At 43.2% G+C, this 19297-nt stretch overlaps 1 protein-coding gene across 7 annotated transcripts in view; it reads right to left on the reverse strand.

The window, feature by feature from the left end:
- Positions 1 to 15583, reverse strand: part of ARHGEF28 (Rho guanine nucleotide exchange factor 28) — a 314268-nt gene extending 298685 nt beyond the window's left edge. The window contains exons 1-2 of one of the 7 annotated variants that reach the window (XM_045074450.1): positions 15322 to 15571; positions 14206 to 15130 (exon numbers count right to left, since the gene is read on the reverse strand). In XM_045074450.1, coding sequence (XP_044930385.1) covers positions 14206 to 14500 — 295 coding nt within the window. In that variant the 5' untranslated portion in view covers positions 14501 to 15130; positions 15322 to 15571. Of the gene's footprint in view, positions 1 to 14205 lie in introns of all 7 variants that reach the window. The other 6 variants (XR_001181930.2, XR_006604999.1, XM_013063682.2 and 3 more) reach the window with 6 other exon arrangements.
- Positions 15584 to 19297: the final 3714 nt, after the last annotated feature.

Below are 19297 nucleotides of genomic sequence, written 5' to 3' on the forward strand. Positions count from 1 at the left end.
GCAGAGGCTTAAACTGTTCAGCCACCCAGGTGCCCTTGGAAACACTTCTATCTTAATGAAAGATGTTAGCTGAAAGAAGGTTTATACACAGTTTAGTTTCAAAAAGTTAAGCATGCACCTCTTTCCACAGGCTTCTACACTTAACTATACTGACACTATATCTTCAAGACAGACACTGCTATCCTCCAGTTGGTCAAGTTGGTATAGCGGTGTCAATGTACGTTTAAACCAGACAGTGGAGGAAGGGATACATAGATCTGCTTAAGACTGGTGTGAAATGAATGACAAAAAGAACTCTTCTCTGTTTAAAATTCATCTCCTCTTTGGGTGCCTAGGTGGCTCAGTGGGTTGAGCCGCTGCCTTTAGCTCGGGTCATGATCTCAGGATCCTAGGATAGAGTCCCGCGTCGGGCTCTCTGCTCTGCAGGGAGCCTGCTTCCCTCTCTCTCCCTGCCTGCTTGTGATCTCTGTCTACTTGTGATCTCTCTCTGTCAAATAAATAAATAAAATCTTAAAAATAAAATAAAATTTGACTCCTCTTTGAAGAAAATGATTTCCAGTTGGAAAGGGGAGAAAGAATATCTCTAGGTGGAAAGCCCATCATAAGAAAGATCAAGCTGCTCTAAGTTCCACGCTTCTGGATGTGCGAAGAAGAATCCTATGCAGTTTCCTAACCATAATCCAGCAGGAACTGTCGAAAAGGACAGGTTTCACACAGGAGACGGGCACAATTCATTCCAATTTTTCAAAAGGGCAGATTCTATAAGCTATGGATTCAAGGAATTTCATTTTGATCCTAAACAAGGTCCTAGAGCAGACTACTAGAGGTCGGAGGGCCCCAAGGAAGAGTCAGTGGCAACTCTCTCAAGAGGAAGTCACTTGAGAATATAACCTCATTCCGTAATGTAATTACTAAACTGCTAACTTCATATACTAGAGATACAGGTTTGTTGGGTATTGTATAGATCCTTATGAAAAGACAGAAGATTAAAAATCTGATACTAGTACAAGAGTAATTAGTTGAACTCTACCTGAAATTGGCAAACATCAATCAGAAATGTGTACAGATGCACCAAATTACCTTGTCTTCAGAACTAGGACCTTAGCCTACATAAGAGTGTTATTTTTTTCATTAAAACATTAAAGAAATGCCTATCAGACCTGTGCAAAACTTGAAACTAAAAGGAGAAGTGAATAAGTTTAACAATCTAATACTTGGAAAAGTTACAGCAAAAGGCTAAAGGCAGGAAGATAAACCTGAGAAACTCAGTTCCAGTCCTAGGACTAAAAAACCCACTATAAAGGTCTGTAAAAGAAGAGATGGGGCTCAGTGCAGCATGTGTTTAAAAAAAATTTAAATAATCAAACTTGGTAATTTTTTAGATGACTGACCATCAAGAGTCATTAATACTACTTAGAAGTACCATAATTCAAATGCCTTCACTTGAGTAATTACTCTATTCCTGGTTCTGTGCTACGCACTTCCCACAGACTATCTTATGGAATCCATCTAACAATGCTATGAGAAAAAGAGCTAAAAAGGTCGGCTAAAGGTTAGGTGATTTATCCAGGACAAGGTAGGAAGTAACAGAACCCTGAGACTCCTCAAGTTCATTTGCAGCTATCACGCTAACCCTGAGGCTCTACTGCTTTCCTAGAAGGTAGAAGGTTGGGGGGGGGGGGGTATTAAGCAAGAGTTCGAATGGTTCTACCATGCTCTGTGCTGTCCCACACCATCTGAGAGGACTACACTTTAAGAATACAGCAAAGTAGAATATGTTCAGTATCCAGGGGTAGTGAGAGGATTCAAAATCCTGTCACTTAACAAAAGATGAAAATGTTTTCTTTTCCAAATTAAGACTTAGGGGTGCCTGGGTGGCTCAGCGGGTTGAGCCTCTGCCTTTGGCTCGGATCAGGATCCCAGGGTCCTGGGATTGAGCCCTGCATCGGGCTCTCTGTTCAGCAGGGAGCCTGCTTCCCCTCTCTCTCTCTGCCTGCATCTCTGCCTACTTGTGATCTCTGTCAAATAAAAAAATAAAATCTTAAAAAAGAAGAAGAAGACTTAAAGGCAGGATATGTAAGGTTTTTTAAATATAAGGGGCTAAATGGGCGCCTGAGTGGCTCTGTCAGTTAAGCATCTGCCTTAGGCTCAGGTCATTATCCCAGGGTTCTGGGATCAAGTCCTACACCAGGCTCCTTGTTCAGCAGAGAGCCTGTTTTTCCCTCTGCCTGTCCCTCTCCCTGCTTGTGTGCTCTGACAAATAAATAAATACTCTTTAAAAAGCAATCAATCAATCTAAGGGGCTCTCATGAAAGTAAATTGTTCAGAATGGCCTCTCATCGGCAAACTATGATAAAAACAATTCTCCTCCTTATTAAGTGTAATACCTTAACCTTTCCAAAGATACACCTCTGGAGGGGAGGAGCGGTGAGGCATGATATCAGCAGAATAGAGAACTAAGAGGTCGGTCCCAACATTCATCCCCCCAACAATGAAACATCAAACAACTACAAACCAATAAAAATAGCTCTAGCAAAGTTCTGCACTACAATGAAAAGCAACAGAAATATTATGGAGATAGGCAGGCCTTTGTAGCTCAGTCAGTTAAGCGTCTGCCTTAGGCTCAGGTCATGATCTTAGGGTCCTGGGATCAAGCCCTGCATAGGGCTCCCTGCTGGTGGGGAGTGTGCTTCTTCCTCTCCCTCTGTTCCTCCCCCCAGCTTATGCTCTCTCTCTCTTGCTCTCAATTAAAAACCATTAAAAATACACACATACATACATACACTTTATGAAGCTAAAAAAAAAAAAAAAAAAATGGAGGCTGGTCACATAGCAGGAACACAGGAAACACCCTACCTGAGTCATTCCACTCTGCCAGTTCACAGTAACTTGGTACCAAAAACAATCCCCCAAAGGGATTTCACCATGCAGGGTAAAGGTCAGTAGGAGAACCCCAGAAAGTTTCATTAATTCACCTAGAAGGACAACATGAGAGGAAGGGAAAAAAAAGGATCTACAAAATAATCACAAAGCAATTAAGTGAAAGTCAATAGGGACTTTACATTACATAGAAAAAGGACATCACATTGAAATAAGGACATTACATCATGCTAAATGAAAATGGTTTTAACTAATAGACAAAGAGAAGCTGATGGACCCTCACCCCCCCTCCCCCGTCCAAAAAAACAAAACCCAACTGTAGCTGCCTGAAAGATTCACTAACCTTTAAGAACACTCATAGACTAAGAGGGCAAGGATAGAAAAATACTCCACACAAATGAAAATTAGAAGAGAACATGGATCACTATACTTAATACACAAAGTTTAAGGCAAAAGTTATAACGAGCGGCAAATAAGGTCATTATACAATGAGAGAGGTCTATTCATCAAGACAATTTAACTATTATAGTGTACCTACTTTAGAAAACCTAAATATTTTTATTTTTAATATTTAAAATATTTTATTTATTTATTTGACAGAGAGACAGAGAGAGAGCATGAGAGGGGAGAAGGTCAGAGGGAGAAGCAGACTCCCTGCTGAGCAGGGAACCTGATGCAGGACTTGATCCTGGGACTCCAAAACCATGACCCGAGCTGAAAGCAGTCGCTTAACCAACTGAGCCACCCAGGCACAAACCTAAATATTAAAAAACTAAATATTAAATTAATAGATCTGAAGGCAGAAATAGACAGCAAAGCAGTAACACCAGGTACTTCAATAACCCATTTCCAACAATGGATAGATCATCCAGACAGAAAAATCAATAAGTAAATAGCGAACTTGAAGTACACTGCAGGTCAATGGACCTACATATACAAACATTCCATTCAACAGCAGAATAGAACATTTAAAAAAGAAAACCTGTCCTAACAAATATAAGACAATGAAATATCAAGTATCATACCCAAACACAGGTACAAAGCTAGGTATCAGTTAAAAGGAAGAAAGTTGGAGGTGGGGAGAGAAAAATCACAATAAATATAAATTATAACACACTTCTGAACAACCGGTAGGTCAAAGAAATGAAAAGGGAAATAAAATATTTTGAGAAACATTATTAATAGATCGTATTAAAACTTATGGGATGCAGCAAAACCACTTTTTTTTTAATTTTTATTTTTTTATTTGTTTATTTAAGAAAGCATGGGGGGGGGTGGACCAGAGAGGGAGAAACAGACTACCCACTGAGCAGGGAGCCTGATGTGGGGCTCTATCCCAGGACCCCAGGACCATGACCTGAGCTGAAAGCTGAAAGCAGATGCCACCCAGGTGCCCCAGCAAACCACTATAAGAATTTCTAAGAAAAGCACTATTTCGGACCACCTGGGTGGCTCAGTGGGTTAAAGCCTCTGCCTTTGGCTCAGTTGATGTTCCCAGTGTCCTAGGATTAAGTCCTGCATCAAGCTCTCTGCTTAGCAGGGAGCCTGCTTCCTCCTCTCCCTCTCTCTCTCTCTGCCTGTCTCTTTGCCTTCTTGCGATCCATCTCTGTTAAATAAATAAATAAAATCTTTAAAAAAAAAAAAACACTATTTCTATAAATAGTGATAAACACATTTAAAACATCAATAACTATGATACATTAATAGAAGAAAACCTGTCTCAAAAGATTCAAAGAAAGCATTTGATAAAATTCAGCAAACTTTCATAAAAACTCTCAACAACCTGGATACAGAAGGAACATACACCTCAACATAATAAAAGCAATATATATAACAAACCCACAGCTAACACCATACTCAACAGTAAAATGTTGAAAACTTTCCCCTTCAAAATCAAGAACAAACCAAGGATGCCCATGATTTTCACTCCTAACGTAAGTACTGAAAATCCTATCTACAATAGTTAGGCAAGAGGAAAAAAAGGCACTCAAATAAAAAGGATGAAGTAAAATAGTAAATGTCACAATCTTGTTATAGAAAATCCTAAAGGACAGGGCGCCTGAGTGGCTCAGTGGATTAAAGCCTCTGCCTTCGGCTCAGGTCATGATCCCAGGGTCCTGGGATCGAGCCCCACATCAGGCTCTCTGCTCAGCAGGGAGCCTGCTTTCTGCCCTGTCTCTGCCTGCCTCTCTGCCAACTTGGGATCTCTGTGTGTCAAAGAAAGAAAGAAAGAAAAAGAAAAAAAAAAAAAAGAAAATCCTAAAGGACTATATGAAAAAAACTCATGGAAAACAATAAACAAAAAACAAAATACAAAAGCTGTTTAAGTTCAGTAAATTTGTAGAGTACAAAATACAGCCTGCTGCATTTCTATACACTAAAAACTAATTACCGGAAGAAAAAAAAATCCCATATACAATAGCACCAAAAAAAACATATAGGAATAATCTCAATGAGAAAGTGAAATATCTATATTTCAAAAATTGTAAGACTTTGACAAAAAAATTAAAACAAATATGATGTCCTTGTTCACAGAGCTGAAGAATTAATGTTGTCAATATACTGGTAATGTCCACACTACCCAGAGCCATCCATGGAGTCAACGTAATCCCCCTCAAAATTCCAATAGCATTTCTCAAAAAAATTTAAAAAATTAAAAAAAAAAAAAGGCAAAGCAAAGAAAAAACTATTCTGAAGTTTGTATGAAATCACAAAGACCCTGATAGCCAAAGCAATCTTAGAACCACAATGCTGGAGGGGTCACACTCTTGAACACTCACTACATTACAGAACTGTAGTCATTCAGGGGCGCCTGTCTGCCTCAGTGAGTAAAGTGTGCAACTGTTGATCTGGGGTTTGTACAACTGAGCCAGAGATTATTTTAAAATAAAATCTTTAAATAAAAAAAGCTAGAGTCACTCAAATAGTATAGTATTGGTACAAAAAGACATGTAGATCAATCGCACAGGGATCCCAGGAAAAAACCCAAGCTTATAAGGTCAGTTTGTTTACAACAAAGGACTCCAGAACATACAATGGGGAAAGGAGAGTCTCTTGGATAAACGGTGTTGGGGAAACCAACAAACTACAAAGAAAAACTGGACCACGATCTCAAACCACACACAAAAACTAACTCAAAATGAATTGCAAGAAGCCATAAAGCTCCTACAAGAAAATATAGGGGAAACAGCTCCTTAACTCTCTGATGTCATTTTTGAATGTTTTTTGGTGAGATTTGGTGGGATCCAGTACAGATGACCAAGAAGGAATTCTTGAGATGCCTTTGGTACAAAATGGTACTTTTATTAAAGCACGGGGACAGGACCCGTGGGCAGAAGGAGGTACTGCCAGGGCACCTGGGTGGCTCAGAGGGTTCAGAGTCTGCCTTTAGCTCCGGTCATGAAGCCATGGTCATGGGATCCAGCCCCACTGCTTCAGGAGCCTCCTTCTCCCCAACATCCCACCCCTTGTGTTCTCTTCTCTATCTTTCAAACAAATAAGAGTTTAAGAAAAAAAGAGCTGCTGCCCACTGCCCCAGGATTAAGTGGAGCAACTGATTATATACTCTGGGATGGAGGGAAGATAAGGGAAGTTCCAGAGGATTTTCATATGCTAAAGAGGACTCGAGGATGTGCGAGGCCTTGCTATTGTCAAACTAAGATTGCTTTTTCTGTCTTGGAAGGCGTTAACATTAAGACAGTTAGGAGGTTCCTGGAGAAACATTATACTCCACCTGCCTTAAGTATTTGTCAATGGGCTGCAGGTTATATGGACATTTAATTTTATCTGTGTTTCCTTATGCCTTTGTTTCCCCCTATCTACATCAGCCTTGGTGAAGATTTTTGGATAAGACACCAAAACAAGAGCCACAAAAGCAAAAAAAAAGGAAAAAAAAAGGATATCTGTCAAACCCAAAAGTTTTTGCACAGGAAAAAAACCCTATAGAATGACAGAACATCCCAGGACACCTGGGTGGCTCAGTCTTATGTCCTGATCCCAGGGACCTGCAACTGAGCCCCACACTGGGCTCCCTGCTCAGCAGAAAGCCTGCTTCTCCCTCTGCCTGCCTCCTCTCTCTCTCTCTCTGACAAATAAATAAATACATAAAATCTTTAAAAAAAAAAAAAAGAGAGAGAGAGAGATTTTATTTATTTGAGAGAGAGCTCGCACAACTGGAGGGAGAGGCAGAGGGAGAGGCAGGCTTCCTGCTGAACAGGAAGTCCAATGTGGGGCTCAGTCCCAGGACCCCAGGATCAGGACATGGGCTGAAGGCAGACGCTTAACCAACTGAGACACCCAGGTGTCCCCCACATCAATAAAATCTTTTTTTTTTTAATGTTCAAAAGATCTGAATAGACATTTTCTGAAGATACACAAATAGCCAATAAGTACATGAAATGGTGCTCAACATCACTTAGCAGGGAAAGGCAAGTCAAAACTACAATGAAGGGCACCTGGGTGGCTCAGTCGTTAATCATCTGCCCTCAATTCAGATCATGATCTCAGGGCCCTCTGATCGAGACTCACATCAGGCTCCATGTTCAGCGGGAGAGTCTGCTTTTCCCTCTCTTTTGCTCCTCCCCCTGCTCGCAGCCTCTCTTTCTCAAACAAGTAAAATCTTTAAAAAAAAAAAAAAAAAAAACACAGGGCGCTTGGGTGGCTCAGTTTTTAAGCATCTGCCTTTGGCTCAGGTCATGAACCCAGAGTCCTGGAATCCAGCCCCTCACTGGGCTCCATGCTTGCCAGGAAGCCTGCTTCTCCCTCTCCCACTCCTCCTGCTTGAGCACTTGGCGCTCTCTCTCTCTCTCTCTCTCTCTTTCTGTTACTGTGTCTCTCTGTCAAATAAATAAGTATTTTTTTAAAAAACACACAAACCTAATTTCCTAGTAACAGTGGAAGGGTGGTGGTGGTCAGGGGCTGGCAGAAATGAGGAAACTTAAAGATGGAACTCAAATTTTATACCTTTTGACCTATAACAGTAAGTTCTGAGGATCTAATATCCCACATGGTAACTATAGTTAATACAGTATTGCATACTTTCAAGTTACTGAGAGTCAATCTTAAACATTCACACCACATACTCAAAGAACTTAACTGGATGACATAATGATTTACTCTCTTGATCTTGATACTCATTCCCCAACATATGTATCAAATCATCACAGTGGACACTCTAAATATATACGTTTATATTTATCAATCAAGTTGAGAGGGGAAAAAGATAAGTCGGGGTATCTTTATGGTATTAGCTCCCCATCACTCCACGTATTCAAGAGCCGTATTCAAGTGGTCAAATATTCATAAGTATGCTACACAAGGGGACTGAGCATCTGCTAGAAACTAAAAGAAAACTTTCAGCTTTCTCTCAATCCTAAAGCTCTAACTCTAGTCAAGAACTGCATTCATTTTCCCAGACTGAGCATACAATTTCTAACATTGCCTGTGGAACTGCCCATTTACATCTGAGAAGGACTAGTCATCTAACCTCCTGGGCAACCTTTACCTTTCTTCTCCTGCAAACCAACATCTTCCAATGAAACCCACACCCACTACACAGGAAACACTGCCATTAGCCTTTGCTGTGAATTAAAAGGACTTGTTGACATGACCACAAAATTATCAACAAACATGTGCATATTCTAATCTAAGCACCCTACGCAGTAGCCTGAGTCAGGGTTCCTGCTTTCAGTGAGCTTACGGCTAAGCTGGAAAGTCAAGACTAACACACAGGAACGCGTAATGAAAGCGGAGGCAGGTGATCAATAATGAATCAGAGGGACCAGCAATATATTAATGAGTTCAGAAGGGAAAGTTGGTCAAAGGTTTCAGAAGCATGCTTGATCTTGCTTTGAAGACTGCAATAGATTTTAGGTAGAAAGGAAGAGAGACCAAACATGAGGTCACAGAGGTTAGCAAGTATACAGCCTAGTCCATAGGTAGTTATTATTTGTAGTTAAGCAGAGGGTTCACAAGGACAGGTGACATGCCCATAGGGACAAAGTGGTCCATGAGAAAAACCAAATGTTACTCTTTCCAGATTACTTTCAAATGTAGAATGCCAGAAACATCTCAAGCTTCCAGAAGTAGTTAGCAAGCCCAGTCATATGACCTTTTTCAAAAAGGCCAGGCCCATCGGAGATTCTAAATCCAGATGATACCACCAAACCATCACACTTGGAATCCTGGGTTGGATCTCAAAGTGAGGAGCCCATAACTTCAATCACTGAGCACCTCATACCATTTCAAACCAATACCTGTCACACAGCACCAGGAGGCTGGACAAAGAAGGGAAAAAGACAAAAACCAGAAGATAATGCAAACAAACAATGGGAAGGGGCCACATAAGACAGAAATTTGCCCCAATGGAAACCTCTTGATTTTCACCAATACTTTTAAGTTCTTAGAACCTCCTCTGTTGCAAGTCCGTCTGGTCAGTGTCTCTGTTAAGGCTAATGGTGAGGTACACAATCAGGCACAGAATTTTTATTGTGAAATTCAGAAAACACCAGCCAGCTTGCCTCTTGGCTTCCTAGGACTACACCACCCCTTTTAAACAAGGGGAGCGCCTCAGAATACAGGGAGCAGGGTAACCTACGACCTGCATGCATGAGATCTAGACTCTCATGTGTGAAATCTTTCTGGACTAAGTCCAGAAAGATAGCTCAGTCATTTCAACCTGATGACTAGCTGGTGAGCAAGTTGAGGTAGGTTAATGGTCTTAATAGTCCATAATCCCAACAAAATGCTCAGCGGCCACTGCAAGTACTGTACCAACTCTGTGGACAGGACCTTCCTGGCAGTGTTGCCCAGATAAAAAGGCTGAGTTGACAAATGCCCACCTTCCAAACTTCATTAGTTTACAATATAAGGATTGGTGGGCCTTAGAGACTATCCAGTCTAATCTGCTTTACCAGAGGAGGAAATGGAGACCCCAAGAGGGGTCACACTTGTCCAGGGTCACACTGTTGGGAGATCACTTGACTCCCAGTCTAGTGTTCTTTTTCTACTGACCTCCCATTGCCTTCTAAAACCAGAAAAACCTGCTAAAGCTAAAACCCTAATTGCCTATTTTCCGTTTGTTATAAACATAACCACCAACATTTTCTACAACTTACTTTCTGTCCGGCACTTCTAGAGGCTCTCTGTAAACGAACTCACTGAATCTTCAAAACAACCCAATCGGTCAGGTTCTAATGACTATCCCCATCGCACCAAAGGAAAACCACAGGTAGAGAGAGGTCACACAGCCAGGACAGAGCTGGCGCTGTCCGACAGTATGGCTCCAGGGTCCCCACTGTGATTCACTCTGTTACACTTTTAAAAGAATTTCTTTAAGTTGTAAAGCAATGGAAGAAAAGGAACAGGCTTTAAGCCACAAAAGGCATGGTAACTTGTGTTTGCCAGTGAAACTGGGAGCTAAACCATGACTTCATTAACAGGCAATTTATCTCTTGATTAACATAGTAAGGGAAGGTCTGTATATTTCAACAGTTAGTTAACATTTTAAGTGCGTTTGAAGTAAAATGGTCATGGGCACACCTCTCAAAATCTGCCACGTGAAATAGGTTGGTTTAGAGGGTCTCTTCAGGACATGATACCAAGAAAAGCAAACATGTCATGGCCCATCTCCACCTCTGCTGGGCTTCACTCACACATACAAGGTTTGTTTTTCAAGAAACTACTTTCACAGTAATTTCTTACACAAGTAAAACTTCAGATTGAGGGAAAATTTAAGGAAAATTTCACCTCTGAAGAATAAAAATCCATTTGACATAAGGGTTCAAAATGAAGATCGCTGGAACAAATGCCCAATATTCAATTACATGACGTTTTTGCTTTCCCTCATTTAAAAAATCATGTCAAATCTCATTACCTTGGTTATCCAGGAGAAGTAGTCCAGGAACAGTAATGGCAGTAATGGCAAAAATAAGCAAATTACTACTGTGCCAAGATCAAATTAAGGAAAAAATTACAGTTGATTAAGATGCTCTATCATATAAAGGTACTGGCATTTTACCAGTCACATGTCTTAGTGTCAAGTGTGCAAAAGCCCAGTCAAAATGTAACAGATGGTGCTCAGATGGTGGCTCAGTCAGTTAAGCCTCTGACTCTTGATTTCGGCTCAGGTCATGATCTCAGGGTCCTAGGATCAAGTCCTGCAAGGGTTCTGCACTCAATAGGGAATCTGCTTAGGATTCTCTGTCCCCGTCTCCTTCTACACTACCCTCCACCCCCAACAACAGTGAGCTCATGTGCATTACTCTCTTTCAAATAAATAAATCTTAAAAAAAAGAAAATGCAACAGATCCTAAAAACTCTAAAATCAGAAAAAGTAATGCCTCAGTTCTGAAATCAACAGAAATTTAGAACCCAAAATAGCAATTACCCAACCTGATCCATCTCTTTGTATCAAAGTCACATGAAAGAATTATCCTATAGCTTCTCTGTTCGGCTAAAGCAATCTAAGTACAAATGTTATTAGATAAAACCTACAAGCAATTAGATCCTAGCTTATCAGTAAATTAAAGCATAATAAAATTAGTCAGCCTAGGAGCTGGACAGTAATTTGGGTTCTACCATCCTCTACCAGAGTTATTTGGCAGTACCATGGTAGCCAAGCCCCAATCATAAAAGGTTTTCCAGTATTTATAGCATCCATTTTTCTGCGGAGTCTACTCGTCATAAACTCTGACCAGACTTTACGTTAGAGCTTAAGTACCAACAGAGTATTTACTTTTGAACACAATGACTTATATAAGTATTGTATTCCAGGGTTTGGGTTTTTTTTTAAGATTTTATTTCTTGGTACACTTGGGTGGTTCAGTTGGTTAAGCATCTGCCTTCAGCTCAGGTCATGACCCCAGAGTCCAAGGATCAAGCCCCACATCGTGCTCTCTGCTCAGTGAGGGACCTGTTTCTCCCTCTCCCTCTGCCTGCAGCTCTGCCTATCTTTTAGATTTTATTTATTCATTTGACAGAGAGTGAGAGAGAGCACTGAGCTGAGAGCACTGAGCTGAGAGAGGGAGAAGCAAGCTCCCCACGAGCAGAGAGCTCAATCACAGGATCCCAGGAACATGACCTGAGCCAAAGGCAGACACTCAACTGACTAAACGACCCAGGCACCCGTATTCCAGTTTTAATACCCATTTAGAGTACTTTTCCCTTTCCCATATAGCATATAGTAAAGGCCATGTATCAGAACTCACCTGCAATTTCTGCCTAATTTGTCTGAACCACCACAGAACTTTCTCAGAAAAGTACAATGAGAAAATATTCTAAATTCTTCTGCAGTACTCACATGATTTAAAAAAAAAAAAAAAAAAAAAATGGGCGCCTGGGTGGCTCAGTGGGTTAAGCCGCTGCCTTCGGCTCAGGTCATGATCTCAGGGTCCTGGGATCGAGTCCCGCATCGGGCTCTCTGCTCAGCAGGGAGCCTGCTTCCTTCTCTCTCTCTCTGCCTGCCTCTCAGTGTACTTGTAATTTCTCTCTGTCAAATAAATAAATGAAATCTTTAAAAAAAAAAAAAATGTGAATCCCACATGAGGCCCCTGATGAAATTTCATCGAGCCTTATTTACCATTTTCCTCTTTTAAGTGTTTCTAAACTTAAAGGCAGGACAGGTGCTTCAAAGGAAAGTCTAATGACACCTGTTACATAACCTGTTCTTGGTTGGCCAGGTTATATGGTTGTTACAAGGAAGAAAGCAGTCCAAAGCAGAACAAACACTAATTCTCTGTTCTCCGTTCTAATATGAGCCAGGACATTCCAGTCACATACCCAGCAGCTACCTGCGTGCCTCAGTTTCCCTAACCACTAAACTTGAGGTCTGAGGTGATCCAAATTCCTATTTAATCAAAGTTAAATGAGCATAATAATCCCACAAAAAGTTCACTGCAGTGTTCATAGTATTGAAATACTACGTTGTAGAAAGAAATTTCAAGGGTTTTTGCAGTACTCATTTCTTATCCTCCAAATACTCCAAAGGAGTTAGCTCTGCCGTGAATGAAGAGGAGGCAAATACAAAGATGTTTTAAGAATATATGTAAAACCCAAAATATATCTAGAAACCTTGCGGGATATCACGGTACTTGGACTGTCATGTGCAACGGACAACCTACAAAACCTAGTAAGACAGGTCTCTGTTTTTGCTGTGGAAACAGGATTTCGCTTTCCCTGACAGCTTCAGGGCCTAAGAACACAGGATGACATCGCTTCAGAAAACGAAAGGCCCCCCTGGGACCATAAAAGATGAGAGCTTTTGGTTATTGTCCTTGTTTTGTTTAAGATTTGGTTTTTTGTTTTTTCCTTTCTTACCCAGTTGCCGCGGGTCTGGTGGTAAACCTCTGTAATTCCGGGTCTGCAGGGATTTGTCCAGACCCAGGCAGGGGTCAAAGAGAGGAAGCTGCGCAAACACAGATGTTGCTGCCTTTCCTCGACCCACCCCGCTGTAACCAATAGGGGGACGCTGTGGGTGCCTCGGGAGGCAGATGGATTCTCTCCTGGAAATCTAATTGGCGTCTGGGAAACCAGAGCTAGGTTTCCAAGGCGGTCTCAGCACCCAGCTTCCACACAGCCTCGACAGAAAAGGATGCCTCCTTGGCCGAGCACAAGGCCATCATCATGACCCCTAAGGAAACTTTTAGCACGAGAAGGTTAGGGTACCTTTCACCCACATCCCAAGTATTCAAAGGGCAAATGAATCCCTAAGAGTAAGATCCGACGGAATGCCGACTGCCTCCTCCTAATCAAGTAACTACAGATTCCTTTGAAAACACGAGCAAATATCTCCACAGAAAAGAAGGGATAGCGCGGGTACCATGAGCTCGGTCTGCTCTCTGGGGGGCCCCAGCCCCACCTAGAACCCTCACGCCAGAGGCGAGACACCAATGGGGAACCAGCTTTCGAGACACCCTCTTCTCCACTGCAAGGGTGCATTTCTTTGGGGGAATTTTCCCTCCACCCGCCCATCCCGGGACCCTGTATAGCGGAGTCGGCGGGGGCTGCAAGGAGAGGGACCGCCGCCTTCTCTGTGCGCTCCCGGCCGCGCAACGCGAGCGACCCCACGCTCCGCAGCTGCCACCGCCGCCGCGCTGGACTGTGCAACCCTTTGCACTTGTTGCTGTCCCCGAGGGACCCGGAGGCGGCGGCCATCCCTCTCGCCACTGAAGCCACAGCAGCACCCACCTGTCCACCTCAGCTGTCCCTCGCGTCCCCCAGTACCCTGGAGAGAGTATTTCTGGGACAGAGAACTCAGGCGAAGGGAACAAACTTTTCTGCCCTGAGCTACAGAGAGACGCGGGGGATGGAACCCTGAAGAGCACCTACCTGGAGCTAGGGCCCCCACAGCCTCCGGAACCCCAGCGAGGCGCTGCGCCCCGCGCCCTGCCCGAGGGCGTCTGGAACGCGCCCAGGTCCGCCGCCGCCGCCCAGGGCCGGGAAGGCTCTCGCCGAGGCTGCCAACGCCCGGCGGCCGCAAGGCTGGTGCCAACGCGGAGGGGGCGGAGCCGCGGGCGCGCTCCCGGAGCCGGCCCGCTGCGCCCGCAGCTCGGGCCGCCCCCGCTCCCGCCGCGCCTGCCGGCTGCCACTGGATCCCCGCCTGCTCACCTCCCGGCCGCGGCATCACATGGCCAGGCCCGCCCGCCGCCGCGCCCGCCACCGGCTCCAGGACGAAACCTGAAGCGGCCCGACCGCGCTGCCTCCGCCAGCCCCCTCCCGGCGCGCCTCGGCTGCCCTTGCTCCCCGTCCCGGGGCTCAGAGACGGGCGGAGACCCGCGCGGCCCTACGGGGCCCGAGGAGGGCGAGGTCTTGTCCCGGTTGCGGCGCCTGCGTTCCCCAGGCCCCCATGGGCCTCGCCTTGGCGCCGTCTGAGGAAGCGGTGGCCTGCCCCTTTCTGAAAGGAGTTGGCCATGCTGAGCCTGTTCGCAACTAAAAGCCACCACACCGGTGACAGAACGTGGCCCAAGGGTGACTGACAAATAAGACGCCCTCTTGATGCTCGAGGTTCCCGGCGCTCTGTGCCAGAGCCGTGGGACCCTCATTCTCTTCGGGCTTGTGCATGCAAGTAGCTCCCCCTACAAGTCCTCATAACTGAAGAAATTTTCAGGAAAATCCTAACCTGTTTTTACAAGGAAAAACAGCGTAGGAGGGACTCCCTTACCATCCAGTGCGCTTTTCCGGTTCCACTGATGGTAACCCCAAGCAGAGAAGCTTCTCCGTCAGCCAGGCCTTCAAAACACAGACTGCAGACCACCTTGAAAGGCGAAATTACCAAAATGACTTTTCTCGAGAGTACCCTGAGTCTCTGTTTTTCCTGTGAAGACCTGCCACCCACAGGACCCGCACAGGGATTTGGCTCCACGAAGCTGGCCACTGAGACCACCAGCCAGAAAGGAGCATGCCTACCCGGCCTTCTGCAACACCTCTGCCGCTTCTCAGCCTCACCTTGTCGCACCCACTTCGCTGGTAGAGCTCCTGAGGAAGATAGCGAAACAACACCGGTCCGCCTCCGAAGTGCTTAGCCCTGTTCCAAGGCAAAGGTCTGGCATTCTGCCTTCATAATTGGGCGCCCCAAACCGGACCGCACTCCTACCCCAAGCTGCAGTCCTTGTCGCTTCTATTTCGCAAGGGGATGAACCCTAGACTTGGCCTCGGGCACTGCCTTTAATAAAAAATTAAAAAAAAAAAAAAAAGATCCTGCCCATGGCAAGACTTCAAGATACTCAAGATTAAAACAATAATATTCTTTTCAAAAACAAACAAACAGGGGCGCCTGAGTGGCTCAGTGGGTTAAAGCCTCTGCCCTCAGCTCAGGTCATGATCTCAGGGTCCTGGGATCGAGGCCCACATTGGGCTCTCTGCTCAAGCAGAGAGCCTGCTTCCTCCTCTCTCTCTCTCTCTCTCTCTCTCTGCCTGCCTCTCTGCCTACTTGTGATCTCTGTCAAATAAATAAATAAAAATTTTAAAACAAACAAACAAAAAAATTCCAACCATAAAATGTCTACTGGAGACTAATCAAATCAACCCACCAAACCAAAATGGGTCCCAATTTCTGGTAAGCAAAAACATCAACCTGTTAATGGCCCTTGTTTTTAGTATACAATAATTCCACACATCACTAGTGTGGAATTATTGTATATTTTTTTCTTTCTCCTTCCTCCCTTTTTTTTCATTAATTAGGTCAGATATATATCAAGAAAAAAGGGAGAAAATGTGGGAGGAGGAACAAGAATTATAAGAAATTACCTAAAACTCTCTTGCACACTAAAAAGAAACAAGCAAAACTCGTAATTGTGGAATCTTTTCTAACTAAGGACGTATAATCATGCTATCTGTAGTTTTCTTGCCTTCTCTAGAGCACCGAGCTTGATCAATATTTAAATAAGTACTTGGCTTTCAACTTCTCTAGGTTCAAATATTAAGCAAAGTGTACTCTAGCAACCTTAAAAGAAGCCTGTGAATATATGAGGCAGGTAGGTATCAGGTGTGTAAATAACCCTTTGCATCTCTCTGATTCTGCTACTCCAGATACAGGTTACTCTGGACACTGAGCACTTAAGTTGGCCAGGACTACATTTGGTTAGAATTCAAAGACAATGGATTGTCAGTACCCAGACAGGGGACGTTCACCCAACAAGAAACCAGGTTGGTAATTCAGCTAGGAAAATTCTCACTTCCTGGTAAGTATGATGCCACCATCCTTCCCAGTTCAGTTCTGTCTTTCCTATATTCAGTCTCCATTCATCCTTAGACACCTCAGACAGACCTCCTCCATAAACCCTTTCTTTATTGTCCTGGTTTCTGCCAGCCTCTGAACTTGGACAAAGATTAATGACCGTACCACAGTTGAGCATGTGATTATAGTCACTGTCATATGTTAGACTGTTAGAGGTTCTTATCCTCTCTTGTCATCTCAAGAACAAAGACTATTTTTTATCCTCATCATCTCCACTCTTAACACAGGGCCCATATGGAATATTTAATATTGATACTTTTATTATTTTTTATTTTATTATTTTTATTGTATTTATTTTTATTTTTTATTTTTTATCTTATTATTTATTATTTATATTATTTTATTTTTATTATATTTTATTTTTATTTTATTATTTTTGTTATTCTTATTAATATTAATAAAAAAAAAAACTCCAGAGCAAGTATGGAGACTCTAGCTCTGGAGTTTGTTTTTTTTTAAGATTTCATTTATGGGGCACCGGGGTGGCTCAGTCCCTTAAGTGTCTGCCTTTGGCTTGGGTCATGATCCCAGGGTTCTGGGATCGAGCCCTGCATGGGGCTCTCTGCTCGGCGGGGAGCCTGCTTCCCTTCCTTTCTCTCTCTGTGTGCCTCTCTGCCTACTTGTCTATCAAGTAAATTTAAAAAAAAATAAATTAAAAAAAATTTAAAAATAAAAACATATATATATAAATAAACATATATAAATATATATAAATAAAAATTTAAAAATAAAAACATATATGTAAAATAAAACATATATATAAATAAATAAAAAATAAAGACTTTATATATTTATCCAACAGAAAAAGCGCAAGCACACAAGCTGGGGGACAGCACAGAGAGAGAGAGAAGCAGGCTCCCCTCGGAGCAGAGAACCTGATGTAAGGCTGGATCCCAGGACCCTGCAATCATGACCCAAGCTGAAGGCAGACGACCAACCAACTGAGCCACCCAGGCGCCCCAGCTTGGAAATAGTTAATATTTGTTTTTTAAGTGAACAATCTCATCCGCTATGTAGGAAGGAAAATTTATATCGCAATTTTCAAACTTCTCTTAAATGGTTTAGAACTGCTCTAAATTCTATTATCTACTTAATTCTTTCCTGCTTTTCATTCTATTGGCCAATAATTCTCAAAAACTGAACAATTGTAAATCTGATGTTTGGCCACATGTGTTAAGAATTTAACCGATGTTGGGGGGGGATTTATTTATTTATTTGACAGAGAGAGAGAGAGAGATCACAAGTAGACAGAGAGGCAGGCAGAGAGAGAGGGAGAAGCAGGTTCCCTGCTACTCAGAGAGCCTGATGCGGGGCTTGATCCGAGGACCCTTAGATCATGACCTGAGCTGAAGGCAGAGGCTTAACCCAGTGAGCCACCCAGGCACCCCAAACCGATGTTTTCTAAATAAAAGCATGATACTAGAAGACCATAGATGTCAGAATGGAAGAGGGGATACAGATTTTAGCATGAGAAATACAATGGCCTCAGATGATCCAACCCTTCTAGCCTCCATGTCCTCATCTGGAAGTGGGCATAAAAATACTATTTACGGGGGCACCTGGGTGGCTCAGTGGGTTAAGCCTCTGCTTTCGGCTCAGGTCATGATCTCAGGGTTCTGGGATCAAGTCCCGCATCTGGCTCTCTGCTCAGCAGGGAGCCTGCTTCCCCCTCTCTCTCTGCCTGCCTCTCTGCCTACTTGTGATCGATCTCTCTCTGTGTCAAATAAGTAAATAAAATCTTAAAAAAAAAAACTATTTATGCACACTGTGAAGATTAAATGACTGAAGGTGACTATTGGACACACCCTCAGGATGCAGAAAATGGTGACAACCAATATTTCAGGATATCGATACATTAGTATACTTCACAGCTTTGAGATAATTAATAGAGTGTGTCAGATTCTGAGATAGGAATCTAGTTATGGAGTAACCACCTGGTTGCTTAGGTTGGGAAGGTGAGGGAACAGAGAAGAAGTCAGCTTGATCAAAACCAGGGGACAATCTTGTAGCAAAGCTCTCTCAGTTTTAATTTTGGCTACACATCAGCATCACCGGAAAAGTGCTAAAAACAAAACACAACAAAACAACTTAGGTTCCCATAATCCCACCCCAGACCAATTATTTCAGACTCTCTAGGGTGGGAGAGGATGCCTTGGTATTTTTTTTAAGGCTCCCAGGTTTTCCCAATGACTGGGAACGTCTGGACTAACATAACTGAATTTTTGCCCCTGGAGAATGGTAAGAGCCAGCCCTCAATTATATGAGTTTAGGGAATCAGCTCTTCCCTTTCTGCCAATGGTGAGCTACCCTGTGTAAATCCCTGGCCGCTAGTGCTCCAGTGTAAGGTGCTTGTGAATCACCTGTAGGGTTTTTCAAAATGCAAATCCTGACTCAATAACAGATGGATGGATACTGTGCATTTGTGGCAAGCTCCAAGGGATGCCCGTGGTGCTGGTCTGAGAAGCAAAATAACAGATCCACACTGGACCTTAGAAACAAAAGTAGAGATGTAGTCACCTTGTTTCAAGGGAAGTCCTGACAGGGGCTGCCTGGGTGGCTCAGTGGGTTAAGCCTCTGCCTTCAGCTCAGGTCATGATCTCAGGGTCCTGGGATCAAGTCCTGCATCGACTTCCTCTCTCTCTCTACTTGTGATCTCTCTCTGTTAAATAAATACAATCTTTTAAA

The sequence above is a fragment of the Mustela putorius genome, unplaced genomic scaffold, assembly GCF_011764305.1.
Source record: "Mustela putorius furo isolate JIRA1106 unplaced genomic scaffold, ASM1176430v1.1 tig00537350_pilon_pilon_pilon, whole genome shotgun sequence".
Lineage (NCBI taxonomy): Eukaryota > Metazoa > Chordata > Mammalia > Carnivora > Mustelidae > Mustela > Mustela putorius.